Source organism: Bradysia coprophila (genome assembly GCF_014529535.1).
Source record: "Bradysia coprophila strain Holo2 chromosome X unlocalized genomic scaffold, BU_Bcop_v1 contig_173, whole genome shotgun sequence".
NCBI lineage: Eukaryota > Metazoa > Arthropoda > Insecta > Diptera > Sciaridae > Bradysia > Bradysia coprophila.
The window spans coordinates 1660661-1688249 of record NW_023503302.1 but is presented as its reverse complement, the minus strand read 5'-3'; the positions used below and the strand labels follow the sequence as shown (position 1 = coordinate 1688249).

General features: G+C 32.1%; 1 protein-coding gene across 8 annotated transcripts in view; it reads left to right on the top strand.

Annotated features, from left to right (window-relative positions):
* LOC119068081 (teneurin-a) overlaps positions 1 to 27589 on the top strand; it is a 289470-nt gene that overhangs the window by 237603 nt on the left and 24278 nt on the right. For all 8 annotated transcript variants that reach the window (XM_037171490.1, XM_037171489.1, XM_037171488.1 and 5 more), the window contains one exon: positions 13899 to 14018. In XM_037171490.1, coding sequence (XP_037027385.1) covers positions 13899 to 14018 — 120 coding nt within the window. The remainder of the gene's footprint in view (positions 1 to 13898; positions 14019 to 27589) is intronic.

Sequence of the window (27589 nt, the reverse complement as noted above, 5' to 3'; positions counted from 1 at the left end):
ATGTGGAACGGTGTGTTAGGTTTGAAAAACTGAAAACTTTCAATGGAAAATCGGTCAACTTTAAAGTTTATATAAAATGGATACACACATTTTGTCAAATACCACAAGGTCCTTAAAAATGTGTTGGACTTTCAATGATCATTCATCAATTTCAATTAAATGTTTTACGATGCTCCTAAATGAAGATGAGTCGCTAAAAGATTGGATACAGAGTAAAAATTGAATACTCAAGCGTGTGTGTAATAAGTATATACGGCTTGCATACATCCATAATACTAAAAAAAGTCAATTTAATTCGTTGGCTAGCGAATATAATTTTCCTATTCCATCTTAAACCACATTAAAGCCATATTTTTTTTGGCTTCAGGCCAAATATTCCAATTTATTTTAAAATGTTCGTATTTTGGAGGTACTGACTTTAATTAAATTTATTTATTAAATCCTCTCTCGGATCAGTATGGTGAATTCTATTTAAAAAAAATTGTTGACAAACGTCTTGGCTAAAGTGCTTGCTATAGGTAATGCATATTCTGCTGTTGATTGTACAAACGGAAAAAGAGAAAGTAACATAAACGATAAGATTGCATTTGCAATTTTATTTACATGAATGTAATTACGTTGAAACGTTTTTGGTATTAGAATCAAGTGGATTCTGAAGTAGTCACGGCGGGAAACAGTGATATTGTTGCTAATAATTTACGATTATAATCGGAATTGATACGGTTACTATATGGTAAAAACTATTTTGCAAGTTTAAGGGCAATTTGACTTTCAAATTATTTCTCCGATTTTATGATTATTAAAAGATAAAAAAATCATGAACAGCTTCGGAAACAAATGAAGCGGAGTCATTTTTTTCACCCGACCGCACTGAATTTTAAAGTAGCAGAAAGACGGGTCAATGTGCCATAATATTCTTGGTGTATGCATCGCATTTTATGAACGGAAAAACATTACACTCAATGCTACTCTGCTTTCCTTTGATACACAGCGGAATCAGTTTTTCATTTATTTTTGGCCATTGAAGTGTATTTCAGATAGTTCGCTAATTGTATATGTACACGATATATATACTATTTTCATCATATTATAACATAAGTAAAGACATGAAGTTTGAATTTATGATACACTGTGAGTACGTTGTACCAGTAACAATCGAGAATACATCTCATTGAGGACCATCAACCGTTTTTCTTGCAAAAAATGCAAGATAAGACAGTTGTTTCATGTGTGAAGTAGTAGATTTTGTATCAAACTGCTAAAAATGTTTAGAACAAAAGCACCGAAAGTTCGATATTTATGTTGCTGATGTTAGTAATGGGAAAGGTTTAGTTTCGATTTCTCTCAATATATCTGTAAACGATAGGTCCATAACGAACATAGCAGAAATATTGGCAATGGATTTCAAATACAAACAAACAAATTTGACCAATTTCACAATCCAATTTCCAGCGATGCTTTGACGTTTTCGACGCTTTTACCGTAACCAAGTACAATTGATGTCGCGCAAAGCACAACAATATACAAGTTCAATGAATTGTATACCTACCAGGCATCGTTTGTGTATTTTCCATGTTGTATACAAAATACATTTGCATGCCACTATTGTACTGCGACATACACAGAAAGAAAGTAATTCCGATTCGCAAATAACACTTACAAAAATGTTTAATCTAAAATTTCTGTGTCATGTCACGAATCGATGCGTGATTGAATGCAATAAAATTGTGTGTACCCTCACTGAAAAACCACATTAAATAAAAACAAAATCCTTTTCCAAGCATTGTGTATATATAATATACGACCACATCCCTTGCGCGCTACGATATATAAAAACATTGTCTGAAAGGACAGGAAAGTGAAGAATTGATTGTCTTTGATTTAAAACAAACAGAAAAACATTACGTTTTATGTTGTTTTTCTGTCGTCGTTTTATATTCTCCTTGTGTTTGTTTAATTTCTTTAACATCAATTCCGTCAATTTGCTGGAAATAAAATGAATTTTTCATTTCATTTCACTATTAGCGCGCATTGTTTATCTCTGTTTGATAAAAAAAAAATTCAGCGCACCACACTGTCGAATGTGGCTTTCATTGATGACTTTTTTTCGCTTAATTTTCTTTATATTGTAAATGGGTGATAAAACGAATAAAAAAGAAAGAAAAAAGAGAAAAGTTGTAAAACTTAAATTCTTTGGGGGGAAAGAAGGAAATCCCATTTTGATTATACGATATGACCATGGCGAATAAAAAGTTAATCATTTAATCTAGGTTTTACGATGAAATATTAAAGCCCATTCGCTCGAGTCAATAAATAATGTTTGGCGACAATTTTGTTGTTGTGGTCTGGTCGTTTGATTAGTCAACAGAGGGCATATACGAATAATGTTTTATCTGTATACGCTAATAACAAGAATGTGCATCAGCATCATCCATATTGGTGAATTGATGAATCGTAAGAGGATGTGGCGATGTTTATAGTTATTGGACAGTTTTTATTCGAACAATAACTTTACTCGAATAACTTTCACACCCAGTCCTCTGCCATACGAATATAATGGCAAGCAATGATTGTGAAATGGACTAACGGTCAGAAAAGATAGTCTAACCCATTTATCTGGCTTATTTCTGTATCACTTGGTGTGAAAAAATATTCAATTGCACAATAACCAAAACGACGACTTAAATTACAGACTAAGATCGTCAAAAGTACCTACAACAAAATTTGTGATGACAAACCACCTATTCTTCCGTTGATGTTCACTTTCCCAAAAGTTCTCCATAAGATAGATACAAAATGACATGCAAGACATCGATTAGATTGTGCGGGATGATTAATTGCTTCAGTGTATTTCCACTTCTTTTAAGCTTTTAACGTGAAAATCGTGCCTAGCAACAATTACACACATTTGCCATGTTTAACCTATTTTTAAACTCTTACAAACTTTAGATTGTAAATAAAATATTAAAATGTTGCGTTCAACGTAATTACATGGGCGTGCAAATCTACATTACATTTACATGTAACCCACCAGTCCATAGATAAAATTTCAAATAAATCACATAAGCGCACAAAAAAAAATGGAAAAATAAAACCCCATCATACATACAACAATAAAACATTATTGTGTGTATGTTCGATGTTGTGTCTCCATTGTATAGTCACTGAATGAAAAATTACTATTATCCAGTGGTTGGGAATAATATCTAAACTGCCGATCTTAATACAGCTGTTTATAAACCTCATCCTATAACCTGGAAAGTTCATGTTAAAAAGGGCTTTTCCATATCCGTGCCAAACGCAATTTTCGTGAGTTTTTATTACAGCTGTTTGATCGCTGGATCATAGTAATGCTAGATTGGAAACGATTTGACAGCATAATGAAAATCAAAACACGAAAGACCTATGAATCGAATCTTTAAGTAATTCAAATGGATGATTTCCTATCATTGATAACTTGATGATAACTTATCTAGAGTCTAAGGGAAAAAAATCGAAAATTGACTACACTATCTCGGTAATTATAATCTTTTACTTCCGTTGTTTAAAAATTTTTGAGCCTCCGAACCGAAATCTTGTAATTTATTAGTTTGTACAATAAATTTTGACAGATGATTATATGTAAAATATCCTTGCATTGGGCGAGTTCATAAACAAAAAAAAAGAAGTTCATTTTTGAACACAACCCCTCATGAAAATAGAATTGCATTCCTCCAATCATGAAATGATTTAAGGACATGTTGTACAATAGCTGTATCGCTGGAATGCTACTCACCCGTTGAAGTTTTAAATTCCAGAATTATTCGGTTTTCACCCTGTCTTTCATGTTATTTTTTTATTTATTGATGTTATAGATAAATTCTGTAATAAACATCAAACATACCTGTCCATATATATTTAAACAGAACATAACGGCGGCGATCAGTTGTCAATATACTAATTTATTTGCGCGTAAAACCAATCTTTTTTATGAAACGTATTAATCATAGAAATTGGAGTAATTTTGTTGTGTGTCGTCGGAGCAAATAATAAACTCGGTATACTGAATAATAAAATAAATTTCATAATTACAGAAATCATACATTCGTCCATATCGTGGCAGCATTATCGTGAATGTAAATCGATTATTTTTAGTAATTTTAATGAGAATTTATTTTCGGCCTGAGCTAATTTGACCAATTTCAGTTACAGATATAAATCAGTTGTTGATTGCTCTATTTATTTATACGTGTATTTGAATTGGTTATATTTTCGGTGAGCTTCATTAAGGGTTTTTACGTTTGATATTCGGATTGTATTTGCTCATTACTTTTGTGAAACGGGGGGATATTTCATGTTAATTTTGTTTTTATGGTAAAATGGGAAATATGAAATCAAAGGAATCGCTGGTGTGTGTATGTGTAATGTTAATATACAAAAATTAACCGCTCCAATAAGCCAAAGTCGGCTGTTCAGTCAATTAGAGGCGGTAAACATATGCTCTCATGTTTAAACGAAAAGCCACAGATTTCTTTGATATAATTACATTACAGTAGAAATGCATGTGTTTAATATCTCACAGCAATTATGTTGAAAAAAATGCAAGAGGTGTTTCTTTAATGATGAAGTTTTTTTTCATCAAAGCTTTTGCAATGGGTCATAGGGAGTTCAGGCAGCGGGCAGACAAGCGTAAGCTTGCAATAAGTGAACACGTGTGTCTGAGTGATGTAGTTCCTTAACCGAAAATGGTGGACTTAAGACTCAAGCAAATAGATAAAGTCAAAAGCATTTATCGTTCTCTCAATATCCCGGACTGTTCATTTTTGTGCCCCGTGCGTCATATATTGATTAGAAATATTAAATTTTATGCTTACAAGATACTCTTGGACCATATAGAGTGATGGCAACTTTTCGTTACATTACACTACGTTCACTGACATTACCCGCCGAAACGTCTCACTATTTCATACATTTTCACATTCACTTAGTTGAATACAATAGGTCCATACCCATTCGAAGTGGAAAGGCTGCCACCTAAAATAATTCATAATTCATAGCAGTTTCCATCACAGCAGCTTTCCATGAATAAAATCTTTAACAGGAAAAAAAAAGAAAAACAATTTTACCATTTCCACACCTAAATATTTAAAAACGAAAACTGTGCAAATATATTCGTAATAATGAGGTCAGAATTTGGATGTAACGTGGCTGAAATGATTCATCACCAGACATAAAATCATGAACTTCCATGGGTTAAATATTTTATAGATTAATATACAACTCGAAATTATTATTCCGGCACATTTTCGCCATTAATTTCATATTAATGCCGCAACAACGAAAATACATAATTTAGTATTAAAACTCCAGCAGTTTATTTTATCTTCTCTGTGACTATTTTTCTATTTACTTAAATCAGATATTGTGGTCCTGTCATAAATAAATTTCTGATTCTTTGTAGCTGTCAAAAGGCTGACAAAATTTTGTAAAGAATCGAAAGAGAGAGAACCGAACCAATGGTAAAAAGAAAACAAAAGTTTTGTTATTTAATAGCCTCTAGAAATTCGTAGAATAACGCCACGACTAATGTCTATAACTTGCAACTGTTAGAACCAAAATAGTTCAATAAACATTAAGAAAGTTGAGGATATGACAAAATAATATTAAAGTTTTTCTATCTTGTTGACCTAGTTTTGTTGTCGAATTTTTGTTTTTATCATTGATTGCGAACGTTCTCTTTTTTATTTAAGTTCAGCAGGTTCCGCTGACCTCTGAAGTTTTACTCTGAAATTATTCATGCTGGGTATACAACCAGATCTCTATATTTCTGGATATTTTGTATATCTGTGTTCGACCGAATTGACATTCCTTATCATACCACCGTACGTTGATGGAACTTCCGGTTGGCTATATAGTCTCGACAGTCGTCGACATTTTTATCGATCTATCTTTTTTTCCAAAAATAAAAATTATTTAATGGAATTTCAATAAAGAAAAAAAACATTTTTTTTAGAATATTGAATTTTCTCTTAAATTATGAAACAGTAATGAATATTACATAGCGATATACCAATCATTATAGCTATATAATTTCCCTGAAAGGTAAAATTGTGAGAAAAAGAATTATATCGAATACTGAATCCACTTAAATTTGTTTTATTTGGCATTAAGTAATTACGTGAAAAGAATAATTAATGCAGGAGTCAATGCAGAAAAAAAATATTGTGGAAAAAAAATCCCATATAATATCGTGTTTTCATGCTGTACATTATTTCCATCACATAATATTCAATATCGAGAGCTTTTCAGTAGAATTTACATAAAACGATTGATTTCGTATACGTACTGTAGCATAAAAAATAATTTAAGTGGCATGTACACACTCAGTAAATTTATGTATTAACAAATATGAAAAAAAAAAATATTTTTTTTCCATACAACCGTTTTTTTTCCATCCCAGCATTTCGGGTAAAGAGAGGAAAACGTTTTATGGTTTTTAACTCGCAACAAAATAAAAAAAAATTGTATAAAAGTTACATGTTTTTAAAACTTCAAAAAGTTGTACGTGTTGGGTTATATGTGCGCGAATTATAACAATGAAGTTTAAACTGAAACCTGATTTCATACGTTTTCAAGTGATGCGAGACAAAAACGTAAATGCTTTTTTATACATAACGCATACGAAACGATTTTTTTTCTCTGTTTTTTAACCATTGAACTGTAATAGGAATATGAAATATTAGTTAGACGTGGACACTTTTTTTATATATTAAAATTGGAAATGTAGAAATTCTAAAAAAATCTAATTGGCTCATTAAAGACAATCAATGAGTCGATTGGTCTCTTTGAAATAATAGAAGGATAAAATCCTCTTATAAATTGTCAGTGTCAGTTTCAAGGCGTTTCTTCACTTGAGATATATTAAGTGCTGGGACAGGGATGAGCTGGTTACCTGAACTTGATAGAAATGACCCAGCCGGCGATCTAAATACTTTAACTGGATTTTTAGATTGTGGTTGCGACGGCTCTTCCAAATAATTTTGATAATTTTTATTTTTAGTGGGAAAATTGTTAAGACACTAATTTTGCTGGTTGGCTTCGGTTTCTTGCGGTTTAGAAATTCAATTCGGTTTGGTTTCCTTCGGTTTCAGATTCTCAGGTTCTGCGATTAAATGCGTCGCCATAGAAAAGAGCTTCTTTTAGCTTCCAAGAAGGGTCTATTTTCTATTTTCAAGAGTTAAATTTCTTTAAATTCTTGAAAGGTTTCATTTTGAGAATTACATTACATTAGACAATTTTTTGCTCTTATTATTAGTCATCGTTGGTATTCGATTCCATAAGCTCGCCAAAACAAAACTTTAAATAAGTAAAACAAGTAGCTTTTGAATGCAATCATCAAATTGGTTCTGATTGAGAAAAAGTTTTTGAATTTCTAGCACAATAATGGCATCACAAAATAATAATAATAAATCGCAATTCATTCCATTGCAATCATATAAAATTTATAATTCACGACAAGCAATGATGCAGGCTTTATTGCTTATAATATTCGCAGAACTGTAAAACCCGCCGTGTCTTAAAATTAGTTTTCAAGAAAATGCTTTATCGAATGTGAAATATGCATTAACACGTAACCCGAAATGTTATTAAAAACTTTCTATATTAATGTAATGGCGTAAAAAAAGCCATTTTTCTATTAAATTTACAAAATTAAAGTGAAGCGATTAAGTGAAAGATAAAGATAAATTTTCCATTTTCCACAATACTTGAAACGAAGTTTTCGGAAAAGTTTTCCATTTGGAACGATACAATTACTGGGAAATTCTATCAAGAATTCAATCGGTTTTTGCACACAAAAAAATGAAGTGAATTTTTTCTGTAGGTAAAATAATATTGAATGTTCAGGTATAAAGTAAATAAAATTCCGGGACTAAATATGCAATTTCCTCATCAACATATTCATTTCCTTGGAAATAACTATTTAACTGTGAGAAAAATATAAAGAGATTGGTAAGACTGTCGCATATATATAACAATACATAGAGAAAATATGGGAAACAGTTTGGAAATCTATAAGCAAAATAACATATAAATTTTGTGCACACACTCTCTCAGAAATATAACAGCATAGTCGATTACATTCTCGAATGTCAACTTATTTTCCGATATTTCATTTGTTTTAAATTAAAACGATACGAGAAAAGAATGTTTGTTTTAATATAAATATATATTTTGTGATAGAATCGTTATAGATATACTGTTCGTTTCACACTGCGGTATATTGCAATTCACATGCCTTTTATGTCAATGTCCACAGTCAACTATCTTCACTAAATGTGTTGTGATCAACAAACAAACATGTCCTATTCACAACATCTAACTACAGTCTGCATTTTCAGTATTTCAGTCAAACATTATATAGAAGTGAAATCATGAGTAAAAAAAACTCATATTCATAGCAAAAAGCGTACATGTGTACCGTAAATAAATATACAAAAAGTTGCCAGTCTGAGCTATGCACAGGAACATTGGGAGACGAAGACTATTACAGACAAAGTTAGATGTTTAATGTGAATGACCGTCGGTAAATTATAGCATAACAGTACAACTGATTTCCATTCAAGTGCGGTGTAGTATTTTCAAAAGACGAATTTAATTGGTAATCATAATTCTTCACTTGAAATCGATGTATAGATATTTTAAATATTTTAAACAGATATTCGGATGTAAATCCGACTTTCGGATATCATTGAGAAATTGAATTTGATAAAATATATACGAGAGCGTGTGTTTTCGGGATGCAGGAATTGTTTGAGTGGTAGAATTTCCATTAATTAAACTCTGCATAAAAGATCAAAGGTTTAGTTTCAAATATCAGGACGTTTTCTCATTAATTATGTGGTTATGTATATGTTGGAAGTCTTTCTCCATTCATACTGTTCTTGGAGAAAATTGCAAAAGGTATTCATGTTTGGTATCTTGTGGTTTAATTAAGTTTTTGATTTAATAAACGATACCATCTATACATTTCGGTTATACATGTTGGACTACTTTTAAATGTTGATTGTGATCATAATACGCTCGAAATTCAAATGTAGTGAGTTAGATGGTAGTGGTAGGTGCTTTACAATCGTGAAAGACCTGAAAACTAGTTAAGCACGAAATGACGCCGGAATTACATTTTACCTGTAGAATTTCATTTGTTAAATTATAACTCGAATTATACCAGTCGATTGAATTCCAAGAAGTTCATTGGCGAGCTTTTGGTACTATAAGTAGTAATACCGATGCAACTATTGACTCGGAAAGCAAATTTTCTCAACCTTATTTCGCCTTAAAACGTTATGAGTTTTTGCGTTCAGGCCTTGGTTCAGACGCATTTTCATATCGGTATAATCCTCTCGACCTAAAAAAACATCGAGTATAATGTGACCTGAAGATTAAACACGTCACCATTAACTAAGTAACTTTAATTGAGATTTTTCCTGTTTGAACTCTTTTATCGCAGAGTCTTTTTTAATTATACATGCTTTCCATATGTAAATGTGTCGTTATTTTCGTTCTTAGAAGTGGTTTTCTGTGCTTATTTTGCAAGAACGTAAAGTGTAGTACGGTTGGTTGCAAATTTGTTGTTTTTAGTAGTGGAAATTTAGTCTTTGCCTACTGCTTGTGATGCAAACCTTCGCCGCCACAAACCAACAAATGAGGGGAGAGTGAGGCGTTGACTAAACGGTGTTTTTGCAGTGCCTAATAAAATATTGAGAATTTTTTCCATGAATTTCAACAAACCAAATTCACTGAAATATTTCTTAATATTTGGCCCTGTATATGTGCGACTACTACTTTTGACACGGTTTAAGGTTGTTTTTTTTGGCAAAATTTGTCTAAATTGCTCAAACCTAAATCTCAGTAAATTTATTTGTGGTAAGAGATTCTCTCAATTTTACATACAATTTTGACGTATTGTATACATAGGGTCACCATCCATCAGGTTCCGACAGCTACTCTCTAAAAATTTCTACAAACACGAAAATTAACTACCGTTGAAATCGACTCTTTTAAACGCATTTGTGACTTAATTTTTGATAATTTGATAAAATTCAAAAAATTCATGTGCATTAGCCTGCCGGTGAAACTGCGATGAATTTAGCGTGTTTCAAATGTTTGCCAACTTTTTAATCAGAAATAAATGTGTTATTCCGTAAGTTATTTTGGCAAATATTTTTAAACGAAATAAGCAGAATAAAAATTGCAAAAAATTTAGAGTTAAATAGGAACGCTATCTACGAGAGAGAGATAAATAAATATCGCTAGGAATAAAACTCGTCGGATTAAAACGTTTACCAATTTTTAATTTTTTTTTTTTTAATTGAAGAATGGTAAAAAGTTTTCGGAAAATGTTTTAAACGAAAGACAAAATTATGTATAAATACGCACCAGGATGATAATTTTATTTTGTTAGTTATTTATTATAACCAAAAAAGAATTTGCAATAATATTTTTAACACAAAAATTAATGCACAAAATCAACAGAATGACAAAATGGACAAAAGAAACCGAACTCAATTAAACATCGCAACGCTACTGGCCGAATGTTTGTATTGAAGTGATGCAATTAAAATTTGTTTTTTCCGATAAAACATACATTCAATTCCATATTGGACAGAAATTCTCCTTATTTTCAATCAATTGAATTGGCAAGCGTCATTGAACGGGCAACACCAATATGAAAATAAATCATGCTTTTCATAGTTACTTTTGTCACTCTGCTGATGGTGTGTGATGGTGAATGCAGAACTCAATTGCATGTGTCATTTTGAAAATCAACATTCATAGTTATATAAACATTGAAAACAAAAAAAAAGAGAGAGAGAAATGTTTATCTTCTTCATTTTAATTTTCGTTTTGTTTTTTTGTTTTTTTGTTTTTTAACTATTTCGATGCAAACAAATCGAAATATTTACTTTTACATGCATACAAAAATAGTGAAGGGAAAAACAAAATAAATGATAACGGTGACCGAGCTAGAGCGAATTCTGTTTATTTAAAAAAAAATTGTTAAATGGAAATAGATGTGGAAAATGGATAAAATGAATTTTCATGTAGATGTTTATATGAATATTTGCCTTCATTTGTACATAAATCAACTGAGCAAATGTTTAGGTTTGTTCTCTCAACGAAATGTTATTGGAACTTATTTCCTATCGTAGGTCAACAACAATTTATGTCATTGGACACACTAATTTTGATGTTGTTTTTCTTTCGGAAAACGTGTAACCGGAATAAATATGCATTTTTATCACACATGTCGATTTGAATGTCTTTGCACTTCAGAGTCACATAAATCATTGGTTCGATCAAACAATATTAACTCGAGATTCATAAAACATTTACAACTTTACAAATCCACGACTTTTTTCATCTGTTGTCATAACAACTATAATAATGTGACTGAAACCAATTCCCACAATAGCTGCGACTTGTTGTTTGCATTTTTAACTTTGGCACATTTTGAAAATAATTTTCCAACTCTTGTTGAATAAATTTATTTAAATTTGCGGCAAACATTTATAACTTAATAATTTTGATTCAAATTATGAATAAATGTGTACCATTCTTTGTCGTTTTCTGGATAATAATTACAATTTCATTTTTATAAAGTTTTCTGGTTAACCTTTAACAAACAGCAACTATATCCTTGTCGTAGCCTAGACATAGAACTGTTAGGACTTTTCTTATAAGTCAAATTCCAAATTTTGCTCTGTTCTGTCGAAGCTCAATATAAATGCATTTCCTGAGTATCAGTCTGTTCCATTTGCAATTCTACTGTTTTAAGAGAGTAATGAACAATCCCGAATATAATTTACTCAATTCTAAGTCCATCGCAACATTTATCAAACTTATCCGGAAACCTATCACAAACTTAAATTCAACATTCATCACTCGGGAACGTATGACGGAACAGCTTTTGTAATTATACAGCTCAGCATTTCCATTTTAAAATGAATCGTATTCGTTATTACATTTATAACACACTTGGAGAACTAAATCTATCGCATCGATCAAAAGGGAATATATTTTGTATATTAAAATATACTTTTTGAAAACAATTCCTATTTATCTTCATAAGTCATTAATTTATATTTCTCAACAATGCAAACTTCACATGTGGTATAAACTATAAATTTCCAAGTCAACTGATTCCACACATATTTTACTTGTCCAACAACAATTCATATCGAAGCGAAAAACAATTCAATCCCCATATAAATTTCTACAACTTAATCATTCGTCTTTCTTCTGCCATACAACAGTAAAACTGAAAACCACAACAATATAATACATTTAACCGTCTACCCCCTTCTGAGAAAACAACTTATTTCAAACAATATATCACATTTAAATATAACTTTCTCCAATAAAAGTGCTCATGTCCGGCCCCCAAAATATACAAAATTATTTGCAGAAAAAGCAATTTGTGCAAAGCTTTAAATGACATTGAACAAGGAATACCGAGACAATGCATACGCCTATACACATATGTATAGATGTGTGTGGCCATAAGTTCTATTAGCTAGAACCATTGCGAACATGGCTATCTGAAGAAAAACAACAATTTTCTCAAATCAATTCCCACAGACACGTCACCAACTAATAAAAATCAAACCCCTGTGGATCTTTGAAACAACCCCCCCGAAAAACGGTGATGTGCGTTTTATTATATTAACAATCCAACACACTATGCCTGGCGAAATACCCGTAAGAATATAACCGAAATATTTTTTTTATCTATATCTCTTCTCCACATAATAGTTTGCAACTTAAAACGGCTTGTTCGGAAAAATCTTTCACATTTTGTAAGATAAATTACGCAGACAAACAGTTAAAGTATAAACCCAGAAATCTATTTTATAATCCCTCACATAAATTTCACTACCCAAAAACGTAACTCAAAATGATGTTCTTGTTATATTTTCCTCCCTGTTCTGTTTTCCCTGTGCATTCTATTCCACTCTCCATGTTACGTCTAACTGACGTTATGGTCGTAACCGACGAAGGTTTTCGTCTGTTTCGCGTTCGTATAAATATATATATTGCACCAAACTACATTACACGAAAGTTAACAAAGTTTTCAACTTTATTGCTTATGGCTTACATACAAGCGAATATAACCAGGAAATAAATAAATAAATAAAAACACATTTCTCAAAGCTCTTCTATTGGAAAACTTATAGAAAATATCATTCAAAAAAAAGAAGAAGAAGAAGAAAGAATTGGTGGTGTATTGTGTCTTTAGAGAATTAAATTCATTTCAAAAGCATCCACAATATCCATGGATTCGAAAAAGTCAGTAAATATAAACCGATATCAGGTTGAATGGAATATAAAAAAATCAATTCGTTCTGGCTCTGGGTGGCGCAAAAAAAAGTTTTTTTTTATTTGTTTTTCCTAATAGTATTTTCATTTGAAAATCAAAGAGAAAAATAATTATTTTTGATTTTTTTTTGATTAAATGAAATAAACAAAAGGAGAAAGAAAACCAGAAATAAAAAATGTAAATAAGAAAATTTGGTCTGTTTCAATAAAAGAGGACCGGAATGAAAATTTATATTTTTTTCGCCGACAAAAAAAAATGAAATTTCTCTTTGATTTTACCATTTTTTTGAAAATATTTATCATATATTTATATATACCAAACAATTATTTTTCATCCGAACATGTTTTATTAAATATTTCCGTATAATGTTCAATTATTTGTATTTATATTTTCAACAAAAAAAAATATTTTTTTTATATTTTTAAATTGTTATACTAACCAACATATTTTTTTCGGTTTTATTATATTTTTACAAAAAAAATTAACATTCTCCCAATGGATTGATTAATATTTAAGAAATTTTCTGTGCCAATTTTTGTAGCCGAGTATCTGTGATGCGTGGTCAAGTGGTGACGCCACAAGGTTTGGGTATCGTCGGTATACGGGTTTCAGTTGATCGGGACTCTAGATTTGGATTTACGCTGACGCGACAAGGAGGATGGTGAGTACATAAATCAAAACAAAATTATTTTTTGAAATTCTCTTTTACATAAACTGTGCTAAATAGGCGCTTACGGGTACACAACCCACACGTTTTTCACATACAATATAGGCTAACGATTTGGTATATTTTTTCTATATCCTGCTACTGACAACCGTTGATATTTTTTTTTGTTTAATTTGTAATATTCTCCCATTTTCCTTTCTTATATCACTCGATATATATAGACTCATTCCGGGAAAAACACCTTTTGATAAGGAAAAAAAAACCTTTTTGTGTGTTTAAATGAATTGACGGCTAAATGGGTTCCTTGATGCCTATTATAACTCAAAATATACCGTTACACGACTCTACTCCTATACATTGTCGGCGGTTTTTCCTTATATATAAACAAGTGGATTTATATGTACTGAAAGTGAAGTGCTTTTCCATTCAAATTTTCCGTATTTTTCATAAGTCACATTTATCCGAACACACACATTCTTTGCATGATCCATGCATAAAGCTGAAATATCACAATCCACACAACCCTTCATTACAATCAAGGAGCTAATGCATTTTTCCAATTACCATTCATTATTATATTATATCTCGACCATCTACCACAGTTTTCCATTTACTTAAGTTACTACTTGATTAATAAATCTACACTCCTGCCGATGTAAACAAAGTAAACCCATCCACACTCGCAATACCTTCAATAATTTTTTTTACCCTTCTTCAACATCAGCCAACATAATGACGTGAAAAGTATATATTGGATGAATTGCATACACACAACAACATAACCGAATAAAAAGAAGCAGGGAAAATTATCTAAAAAGTGTATTACAGATACAACTTATTTGTTAGTCGAAAAACAACCGAAGAGAATGAAAAAAGCATTATCCGAACTACGGTGTTTGGGTTATGGTTATATAGACACATACACACCATCAAAATATAGAGGAAGAATTGAATCAGAGCATAATTTGTTTAATGGAAAAGCGCACAAAGTTTAATGTTTTCGGTCTAATGTCTTAAGGAGGGGGCTCTACATGCAGTCAACGAAAATATTGTAAGCTGGTGAAAGATATGTGTGAATAGGAATGTGTAGAAAAAAATATGTATAGATACAAGTAGACAAGTGAAAGGTTCACTTGTAATTGGATTACTTTTGGTGAAAACTATTATAATGTTTGGCTCAATCCATTACGGTCGTGAAAAGCGATAGCTAAAAGCTAAACCATTACGTTTTTTGTTGTGTTCGAAGCGCGTTTTTTTGTCAATTCTTTGTTGTTGATTTTTTTCTAGCCGCTCCTATTGTTGTTGTTTTCTGCTGCTGCCGCTGGATGGATCATTTATTGATGTAGCATTTAGATAGCTAAACAACACATATTATTTATATGTGAAAACATATAATATAACATACAAAGCGATTGAAAGCGTTTTTGGTGGTGTTGCCTTTTTGTGTTTATTCATTGAATATGCCATTGACTCGATGGCAATATAAATGAGGGTTTCACGCAATATCGTATATTATGTATGCATAATGACAAATGATTCTTGAAAAACTTTTGTATTATTTTGTCGGATATAAGCCATTTACTACTAATTTATTATCAAGTTTTTCGGTTTTTTTTTCTTCTTTTCTTGAAAGGCAATGTTTGGGTGGAGGTGGCGAATAGGTGGATGAGAAATAAAAAGGTTGATTGTTGTTGTTGGTCGGTCGGTAATGGTTGATATTATGGATAATTAAGTTTTATATTTTTTTTCTTTCTTTCGTTACGATTTCCGTTCATTTGTACACAGAATAACAAAACGATATCGAATTTCGTCGTGAAAGAGAATTGCTGGGTACAACCATTCATTTACTTAGAGGGATTATAGATTTCCGACATTTTTGTGCTCTGTGACCAATGTAAATTTTAATAATTGGATGCTAGGAAACTACAGGAAAGGGTTTACCGATGGATAACAACGAATCTTCCGCATTAATAAATTAATTTTTGAAATGAAATTTGAAGTGATGGTAAATTGTTGGAGTTAACTGGTATTTTGTATCAATTCATCTCATTTCGATAATTGGCGATACACAAAATGATTCCTTGAAAGAATGTCAAACAGATTTTATCCAATTCAGTGGAAAAATTCTATACTTTTACGCCGCTTGTGTGTAGTGCCGTTTGAGCCAGTTTTACATGCAAAAAATGGCACCCAAAATACGTGCGAAATAAATATTTATCGCACTTAAAAAACATCAACAAGTCACACAATTCTTACTATCACATATTAGTGAGTGAAAACATAAAAAAAAATCGATGCATCCCCTCACAGGACTCTTAAAAAAACACTTTGCCATCTCAAACTTACCACAAAGTATAATAATTTCAGCTAAGATAATTACGAGCATAAGATGTGGTGAATTCGTAATACAGCATGCCAATGTTTTAATATTTCCGTTTAGTGTTATTAGCTTTGCAAATGAATGTACTCTCTTCATTCAACCACCCAGTTTACCGTAAATTTCAAAATTTTGCACACAATTTTCATTTACTTATAAAATGAAGCTTTTAATCTAATCTCAAAATCTTCTTAAAACTTAATGTCGCATCAAAGAATTCACACTAAAAACATCGTCTAATAAATTTGCCACATATACAGTTTTTCCCCATGTGCATCAGGCTTTTCCAGTAAATATTTATTCAAAGGCAACAAAATGAAACTTCACTGCTAATAAAGCAAGACTGTAAATACATTTTCCGTAATATAAACACATTTTTATCCAGCACACTCGTCGGATGTATGCTTGTGTGTATGATCACTACTTTATATAATAGTAGTAACATTGCAACACGTCTTCTCATCTAACATGGAACATATGTACACATATATGTGTGTCGTGAATGTGCATGCAAAACTGTGATGTTGAAATGCATTATGAAACATGTAGTTTCATTCAGTTTCTATTTTGAACCGATATGCAGTTTGATCATATTTGTGTGTTCCGCAGTCGCGCTTCATCTTCCTCTTCCAACATAAATATATTCTGGTAGAACAGTACTATTCCTTGTTACATATATATATATATATATATATATGTATGAGCAATATCCAGCAATGTTGCACTATTTTCCTTTATCTCTGTTATTATTTTCAATGTAAATATACTATGTTGAAACAGTGATGCAGAAAAATTTGCATATATGTAGAGAGAGAGGGAGAGAGAAGAGTTCAAAATAATAATAATAATCATAAATATATGAGAAAATGGAGGTGGAACACTGAAGCATTGGATGAACTAATACCGGTGTAAATCAATAGTTCATATCAAAAAAGAAAACAATTTTCACTCGTCTCGTAGAGCTGATTCTCAGAAACATTCCTAGTTTTGGAAAGTTTAAAACTATCGAAATTGCATAAACATTTAATTTGAATTTGTAAAGGGAAAAGTAATATTCAGTTTTACCCAAACTTTATCGCAGATTATTATACATTTTTGATGTTTTTTTTTTACCATCCCACTGCAGAAGTATTGGTTGTAATTAAAAATTTTCAGATAATAACTACATCGAAAGCATACATAGTAAAACCAGTATGGTGTGCAATTATTGATTTTCATGGTGGAAAATTTCTAAACTTTAAAGCTTAATTTACGAATTGGAAGTTATTAATTTGGTCAATTCGAATAGTATGCGAGCAAAATTTATAAATACTTATTGTTAGTTCATGTTCATTTCAACTAAAAAAAAAATAGAAACCGAAACGAAAATCGTCGTAATTGGTAACATAACTTTTAGGGAAGAATAATAAAATGAATGAAAAATACCAAAAATAAATAAATAAATCAGCGGAAGAAGTACACAAAACTTCAAACTTTAAACATTTTTAATTTTACGTTTTCTTATTTGTTCAGTATTATTATTCCATCAAAATCGTTTCAACGAAGTTTGGTCCACTTCACCAGCACATAGAAATCGATAGTAAACTTATAATGAAATAAGAAATTTCAAAAAAAAAGAATGAGTCGAGAGCCCAAATGCATATCGGTTCCTCTCACGGTTTCAAGCTTATGCCAAATTGATACTTTACCCGATACGACAACCATTTGTTCTACGGCTTACATTTTTGGGCGCTAGGAGGGCCTTGACAAGGATAGTCGTATTGTTTCAATTGCATTCTTCATCTGGCTTCATTTAAACACTAATTTCGTCGGCTGAGATACACACTACCAGGTCCTTTTTTCGGCAATATCTTATAAGCTTTTAATTCTTACAAATTCTTGAAATTACTTAAACGAATTTAATTTTTTTCTAAATATTCTCTGACCCTGCACTAACTCTAGTTAGGGTACTCCTAGTGCTCAAAAATAAACGTCGTGAATCAAATGAAAATTATCTCGCCAAATTATCACGTCGTGGATCAAATGATTTTCATATAGGGATGTACACTGCAGTGTAATACTATGTTTCTGAAAGAAAAGGGAAAAAAATGTGACCGCCAAAACAGATAGAAGGGTCAATTCACTTCTATACGGTCACATTCACGCAGACGAACAAAAAAAGAAGAAGTTTGAACACCACTTATTGTTTGTATACACACACCCAAGAAAAAAGAAATTGTTGTAGTTTACCCCGAATATTTATTCACCGTCCCATATACTTCATGAGATATCGGCAACGATTTTTCACGTATTGTTGCTGTTGGATTACATCAAGAATATTATATAAGCAGAAGAAAGTATGTAGTTGGATGTGGGGACAGGCAAGGCGAGTAGAAATAAAAAAAAAGTTTATACAATATGGGACGTTTATAGAATCCTTAAAAAGTGGTGTTATATAAGTAAAGCTTGCTAAGCACACATCTTCTCAGTCCACCTAACACATAAACTCCCGTCCAGTGCCGATATATTCGTTAGATTTTTCTGTTGCCTCTATCGGTCGGTGGGTGTTAAATATTAAGGGTGGATGATTTCATATTACATTTTTCTTATGTGATACTGTGGAGCCAAAGTTGGTTTATCATTTCTGGATTATGTTTCATAATATGACCAAAATAAGCCCCCTAAATTGTCGACTGATTTTTATAAATGGATTTTGGTTATGTTTTTTTCTGTTCAGTGCGTGTTATTTAGGCTACATATCTTTTCGTGTACATCATATCGGGACATAGTTATTGTGCTGTATTCACATAATACGGAGAATGGTCGTTTTGGTCTTGTAGGCGGTGGTACTTTTATTGATAGATAAAGATGGTCTTTAGTCTTCGGAATTGAATTTACGTCAGGGCAGAATATTTTTTTATTTGTTTTTTGGGTGTGAAAGGACAATATTTTAGGGTGTGATAATGTGTTTGTTACACTTTATAAATAAGTTGGATATGAAATTGTGGTTTATTTGCTGATCGATCCGTTATTGTTATAGGCGGCGCGGAGTATTGAGAGCGATAGATTTATGTGTATGAAAGTGGTTGATTTATTATTTATTAATCAAACAATTTATGTAGTCATTTAACGACACAAATGGAAAACGAAAATGTGTATGCTTTTTCCAATATAATGTGTCGGCTGTAAGGAATTATTATTGTTTTTTCTGCCATTCGGTCTAGACGTATGTCACACATGTAGTGTTATAAACGAAAAACGTTAAATTATTCATGCACAACACGACGAATTATCTAACCGTAACGTTTAACTTCTTAATTACTTCGTCATCAGTTTGAAATGAAACCGACAAATCTCTCTGAAACAAAACAGAAACTTTTATTTGTAATTTTTGCAATCCTATTAATTAAAAAAAAAAAACTTTCAACAGACTTAAGAATTTTTCATTTATTTTCTTTATACTTCGAGACATTTAAATTATCATTTTAATCATAGCTTTGGAAGAAAATTGTGCCTTGTCTTTCGACATAAGTTTAATATTAAAAAGAGGGAAAAAATGTCATCAACTTTAGATTGTGATGAAAAGTTTTTCTTTTCAAAAACTGCCTGCTAATGTCCCTAACAAAATAAAATTCGTAGTAAATTTTCATTCCATTTCTTCTTCGTTTTTTTTTCTTCCTTCTACTGTCTTTAAATAATAGTGGTGCAAACGAAGGGTAATTTATATTATTTCATCATTGCGTAAAAGTAAACAAAAAATTTGTGTCTAGACGAACATTAGTTGAATACCGATTTCGCTGAGAAATAAATTAAATTTTAACAAACAAACGAAAGAGGTTTGTTTATTGATGAAGAAATAAACAATATTTGTAAATGCTCTATATGGCTGGTGAAGAATGCGAATGCGAAAATGCTGATGGTATATACACACACACAAATACTTTATATAGACGTCGTCTTCGAACCTTGCTCAAAACTTAAGCTTTTAGCTAAGTGAATGTTAATTTAGAAAACATTATTGAATGTAAATTAGTGATGGGTTTGTTCACAGAAATGGCTATGGCAAAGGTATGTCTGTAGGAAAAAGTTTTATTTTTGAGAGGTTTACTACCATCATTCAAATTGAGTTACAATTTTTGCAGCTTTACTTCGTATTATGCCTGATAAATATCGGGCTTCTTTTCTTGATAGGAGTAAATGATTATTTTGGATTAGAGAAATGTTTGCTCGTTATATGCGAGATATATTACTCAGGTGGAAGTACCGACAGTGGGGGTCTTTAAAATTCAGACACATATTGTAGTATCACAAAGTTCCTGGTGCGTATATCAACAGGTTGTGAAGACCACTTATGCGTTTATTCCCTCAGCAATATGTGTCACCTTCTTATAGAAAACCTTGAGTTTGTTAATGCATTTGTGGCACCGTCTATGAAACAAAAATCGATTCGGTGGCAACCCACTAGTCAAAATGAGAGATACAAGAACGAATTCCTTTATCTATGTTCTATGATATGCAGAAATAATCACACAAAAATTGTGCTTGCGCGTCGATAACAATAAATAAGTTTCCCGATAATAATATAGCCGGATAACACTAGAAAGTGCAGTTATTTCAACTGAGATTTTTATTATTCTTTCAATCTTGTTCATAAAATATTTCTGCAACAAGTCACTGCATCAACATCTATTTGATTTCATTCATTTTCGATTTAAATTTTTCAACATTTAAATGTACTTCTCAACGTTTTTTCTTATATATATATTGATCAATAGATACTGTATTGGCAATGATAGATATTTACTTATTGTTATGACTAAAACTTTGAAAAAGAATTTTCTATCCCCTAGGGATAATAAATGCAGTCTCTTTCTATGTTTAATGTTGTTGTGTATATGCCGATTTAATAAGAGAAAATCGAAATAGATTTCAAGAACGAAAATCTTTTCGAACGACCAGCAATAACAATGAAACATAAAAAATAGATAGAAAACAAATCCACGAAAGAAACATGTTTCTTTTTGTCTTCACTTTTAGGCTTAGAACATAAAATGTTTCACCACATTGCTGAAACGAAAGCAAAAAAAAAAAAAAATAGAAAAGAAAAGAAAATACCAGGAATTGACATTATCTCTCTATAAGCAAAGCACAAGGTTGAGAAGATATCTACAGACCATTCATTCCACACATAAACATAAGCTGCTGTACCAACATCAAATCTTTACAAATAAAAATTAATTTAGCTGAAGAGATTTATAGATGGACTATTATAGTAATTTTGTTTTGTGTGGTGTTTAGTGCTATAATGTTTGATATCATAAATTCAAATAAATGTACATTATATCATTGTCCTGTATATTGCGATAGTAGTGATTTAAATGAGTTTGATATCCACAATTTTTTTTTGGTTCGTTCTCTCGATGTGCTTGTTGGAGGATTCCATTTGCTGTTCGGATATTTTATGTGATGATGCTAAGAATAGAGACATTTCTAGTTTATTTTATGGAATGGCCATGAAAGAGTAATATGCAAAGTTTTAAAGTTCAATTTCAGAGTAAATTGATGGCTTTTCTTTTTCGAGCTTCTCTATAATATGGTTTGGATAGTTTATTGCGATTTGACGGAGATACTCTAGCGTGCAATATATGGAAATGGTGATTTTTTTATTCACGAGATAACCAGAGAAAATGATGATGTGAAGATAGTAAATTTGAATTTTATTACACTTTATTATTCGAATTATGATTTTTATGGTATGTCTACAATTTAATTGAATTCTTGGGAAAACAATATTTAGCAGAACCGTTTGTTATTCGCTATATCGGGAGCAGCTTTCCAGCCACTTTATTATTCATTGCCCAAGCCATATTTGGATATAGTTCGTTATTATTTGCGTTAGTGGTAGAACGGAAAATCAACTACATTATCCAAACAATTTTTTTTTCTTTTCATTCATGTAAATCTAACTCCGTAAGCCAATGTATACAATGTTGGACGCTATTTTTTGCAGAAAATTTGATACAATGTCAAGTCAATAACCATCCCAATTTGACTAAAGTCAGGCACTTTTGTCGGCTGTGTAGCTAACCACGAAAATATGTGATTTTCCCCATTATTAAACACAATCAAGTACCCTTTTGCCGAGAAAGGAAAACTAAACAAAACCGATCAGAAAGTTTTTTTTTTCTTTCAACATAACGTCTGACCTATCATCAAAGAGATTGCAACATAAATATTACCACAAAATTTCATTTCTTTCCATCAGCCTATTTGTGTGTAGGTAAAAGAGAAAGACAGAAAGAGGACGGACGTCTTTTGAACAGAATAATATTGCCTAAATATTACACAAACGCTACGAAGTTTATGTCCTCGTCCTTTCATGTGACTTAAGGCTAAACTAATGTTTTATATAATAATCTAGTTTCGGACATATCTTTCTGAAGTATTATGTGTGTGTACGTGTACACTGTGTATACATTTACGGTTCAAACCTTATGTGGCTTTGGGATCACATTACATTCCAGCATAACGGAAATGTTGAAAAGTATATGTATATATATATAACACACATCCACCGTGTACGGCTTTCTCGGGCCTGATCTGTGGGGCGACACATATGATGATTGCAAAGATGTGTGTATGCTGTGTCGACCGGATATTTGTAGTACAAAACCACATGTGCCTGCAATATTTAGCCTAATATGAGTTTGAAACAAGATTTTGACCATATCGTCGGTTACCGTTTCTATATTTCTCGTGTAATAATAATATTGGCTGGAAATGTGTATGCTGCCATGCATCATAAAGAAAATTCGACATCATTTACTGGACGTTAATTTCGCATAATGTTCCATGTGATAGATCAGATTTTACTTTGAAACCGAGGTCTTTGACATGGTTTATTAAGTCTAATGTCGTTCCTGCTTGGCTTGTTAATTTATACCATAATATTGTAGGTAACGTAATCTATATAATAAAACCGAGAGGTCGTTACACCTTGGTTCACCTAGCTTCACTTGGGTTCACCTAGCTTCACCTGGCTAACCCCCCGTCCAACGGTCACAAGGCTGACCTCTAGGACGAGGGTTTGGCTACCCCCCGTCCAACGACTGCTCGGCTGACCTCTAGGACGAAGGTTTGGCTTCCCCCCGTCCAACGACTGCTCGGCTGACCTCTAGGACGAAGGACGAGAGTTTAGCTACCCACCGTCACGGTCACAAAGCTGACCCCTAGGACGATGGTTTGGCTACCCCCCGTCCAACGGCTACTCATCTGACCTCTAGGACGAGGGTTTGGCTACCCACCGTCCAACGGCCACTTGCTTATGTCTAGGACGATGGTTTTGCTACCCTCTGCAACGGCCATTCGTTTGACCTCTGGAACGAAGGTTTGGCTACCACCGCTCAGAATTGTAAACCTTCATTAAGACCAAATATGCAAGAAAAACTCATATTCGATGTCTCTCACATCAAAAGCTTCATCTATATTCAAGATCAACCTGAGAAAATTGTGTGACAACGTTTTCATCTTGCTTAAAAAGGTTACCCTGAAAAACTGAGTATAAGTTCTGTCAGTGACATTAGATATGTAAATGTGATGAGGTGTGTTCGTGTGATAATGGGTGTAAGTGTGATAAAAGTGTGAATTAGATGAGGAAGATCAGTGCTAGATTGACCTAGGTTTCCTTAGATTCACCTAGCTTCACTCAGATTCACCTAGCTTCACTTAAGTTCACCTAGCTTAACTTTAAATAGAAATTCCGTTCCCCCAGGAATTATGTTTTACGGTTACTGTGGAACTAAGATTCATTCGGAATTATGATTTCTAAGGAATTACTAAAATTTAATAAAAGTGGTAAAACATTCTGTGAATGTGGTTGGGAGAATTCGTGGGGTTAAGAGGCTCAGCGTGGTTAGGAGTGTCAGTGTAGGATTAGTAAGGTTGGGAATGTCAGTGTTATTGGGAGTGTTAGTATGGGTGGTAGTGTTAGGTGGTGTTGGAAGTGCAAGTGTGATTAGGATTGTTATTGTGATTAGATGTAAAAGTGTAAGAGTTTCAGAATGCTGAAAGCATTGTGGTTGGGAATGTTGGTATGGTTAGGAGTGTCAGTGATGTTTTGAGTCTCAGGATGGTCTCAGAAGTGTCAGTGTTGTTGGGAGTGTCGGTGTACTTGGAATGTCACATGAATTTATTATGTCAGTGTGGTTAAGATTGTCAGTATATCCCGGGCGAAGCCCGGGCTACAGTGCTAGTTAATTATAAATTAATAACCTCAGGATCGATATGTTTTATTAAGAAAACATTTTGTAACAGAGAAATAATTAAACATTAAAATGCCCTGAGTCGCATTTAAATCACGTTGACATATTCTATTACTTGTGGGTTTTGTTTCTTCCCCGTTCATGACTAGATCCAAGAAAAGCTCAACATATTCTATTACTTATCCGGGAAAATATAACAAGACCCATTGACATCTACTTTTATAGCCAAGAAAGTAAACTCACCAAAAGTTTTCCATCCTTCCATTATCGGCAAGCCTATGGCCACATCGCAATTAAATCTAGTACTTCTATTGTTTAAAGTATCATTTTAAATATTTCATGGAAACTTTTTTCCTTCTTCAATTTTGCAATAAATTCAGCTAAATGAGAGGACATTAGCCAGAGCTCATGTTTTTGCCGTTCGGGTCGAGACAACTAGTTATTTCTAAAAAGTCAACCTCAGCTATATTTGAAGAATTTGTTTCGTAATCAAGTTTCTGTTAATTTTAGGGAATCTTAAAATATCAATTCCAAAATGTTAACAGTTAAGAACTCAACAACTTTATTTTTTGTTATCGTTACACAAACATCCATTCTATTAACGTAAAATTAATTGTTCATTGTTTGGGCGTTCGTTTGTGCTGAATGGTTTCCACCCAAAATTTTCTTTTTGTTTATCAAATATTTCATCAATCTTCAGGTTAAAGAAAAATTAAAATTCCAAACAAAACAACATTGAAAGTTGCTGGTTAAAGGTTAATGAGTCACGTTTAAATTTAGAGGTGCGTCTTGTTCAAATTAACACTAAATATAGTATCACTGTTTTCAGTAGAAGAGGGTCGGAGAGGTTTCTTTTATAGACACCTTATCTAAACAATAAGCTATAAGAACTGCTGTTCAATGGCTAGCATTCATTGGTTTAATGACTAATATTACCACAATATACGAGTTCCCATCAATAAGTGAAACAAATTCCAACTACTGAAAATAAAAAAAGTACCAACACGGTGTAGTTAGTGTAGTCACCTGCTTCACTTATCGTAAATTGGTTCATTCTTCTATTGAAGTGTGTAGAGTGTACGTATTAAAACAAAACAACTCGATAAACTATCGTCATACATTACTGTTCCGATTACAATTTGATAAATAAATTCACAAAAGGTAAGCCACGATAAAATGGTTTTTTTTTTCTCGTATAGCTGCAGTCACGTATACATGGTGACGCTATTATGTGTCCCATATTTTACTGGCTTACCAAAACTTTGAAATATTGTGCAAATCTGGTATTTATTATTTTGCAGATCATATGAGATAAGGAACACCGAATGATTGTTCAACCAAAAAAGAAAAGTGAGCGCTTCCCTATAGGCAGCTCATAATTTCTTTTGGCTTTGTTGAAACTGAGTGCAAATAATTTAGTGATATCTGTTCGATGTTCGATGGTTCCGTTTTGTAACAGAAGAATTCGTTCAGCCTCAATACAAAACATTGTTGTCTTGAAACAATCAAAAAAAAAATGTGTACAAAGAACACTGGTATCCATGAAAATATTTTTTACGTGACTGCGAACATAAACAATTTGGTAATCAGTACACAAAAAGCAATTTTGAGCCAGAGAAAAAAAAACAAAATTAAATCGCTGTACGCAAATCGTTTGTTCTATCCACCACATTCTATCCGTATAATATATTTATTACGTGATAGGTTTTGTTGCAAACACGTATTACGGAATAAAGTCTATAATATTGAGGGAATGGAGACTGACAGAGAGCATACATTATCCGAGTATACCGTTTGTTTGCTAAGATTCAGGAAAATTAGATATTTTTTTACGTAAAACAGTGAGGGGTGGATATGTTAAAGAACATAAGATAAAAAACTTAACTTTGTTGTATTTCGTCTGCTTGATGAAACAACTTCGATGTGCTAGATATGAAAAGTGCCTAAAATTACGGTGATGTGTAAATTACGTACAGTTGTAATGAAATTATACTGAAAAATTTCCTAAATTATTATAAATTTGCTTACGTGAAACATTGGGTAAATGTTATCTAAAACAAACATCGAAATTTTTAATCAAATTTTTGGATTAATTTCACAAAGGGGAGAATATTTTCTTTCAGCTTTGTGCATTCATTGTTGTATTGTATACACACATCAGTCGTTCGTCTGAAAAGCTAATTTAACAATTTAATGACGTTATCAACCGAATTGAAATTCGATTGTTCATTCGGTTAAAGTATTAAATTTTAATGCAGGCTCTAAATCCACTCAAACATAAAGGATTTTTCATTGTAACTTTTCTACGGTCAATTTCAGTTTGAAATTTCAAAAATAAAAATTATTTGAGGCATCACTGTTATGGCTCAATCGAGTGTACCCATTTCGGTCCCATGCAAAATGCACAATATGCACTTGAATAAAAAGCTTGTGCATTTCGATCGAATCACGTATAAACGTGATGCGGTATGTAGCCAAGTGAAATTGTTGAAATGCATAATAAATACTCGCATTTGTCTATTGAAAATTATTCCGTCATAGTGTGGATGGTGTGTGGGGTGTGGATATTAGAGATGGTGATGGAAAAAAATGGATATATTCAAAAATCAATACGTAAATTGAGTTGCAAATTTTAAAGCACAAAATGAATAAACAATTTGACAAAAATTGTATGCGATGCAGCGAGTGCGACAAACTCACCCAGACGCTCGAAATAATAATAATAATAATACTACCGAGATTAATGTAAATAATTGCGGCATTCATAATTTAAATCCCATTTTACGTTCCTTGCCCATTTTATGTACAACAATTTTCACATAGATCTACTACACAAGTGAACATCTCCTCAGCAGCAGCAACAATCAAATTTACTTTATTATTATTTACTTCTGACAATAATAACGATAATGTTCTCTTCAATTCATTTTAAAATGCTCCGTAATCTA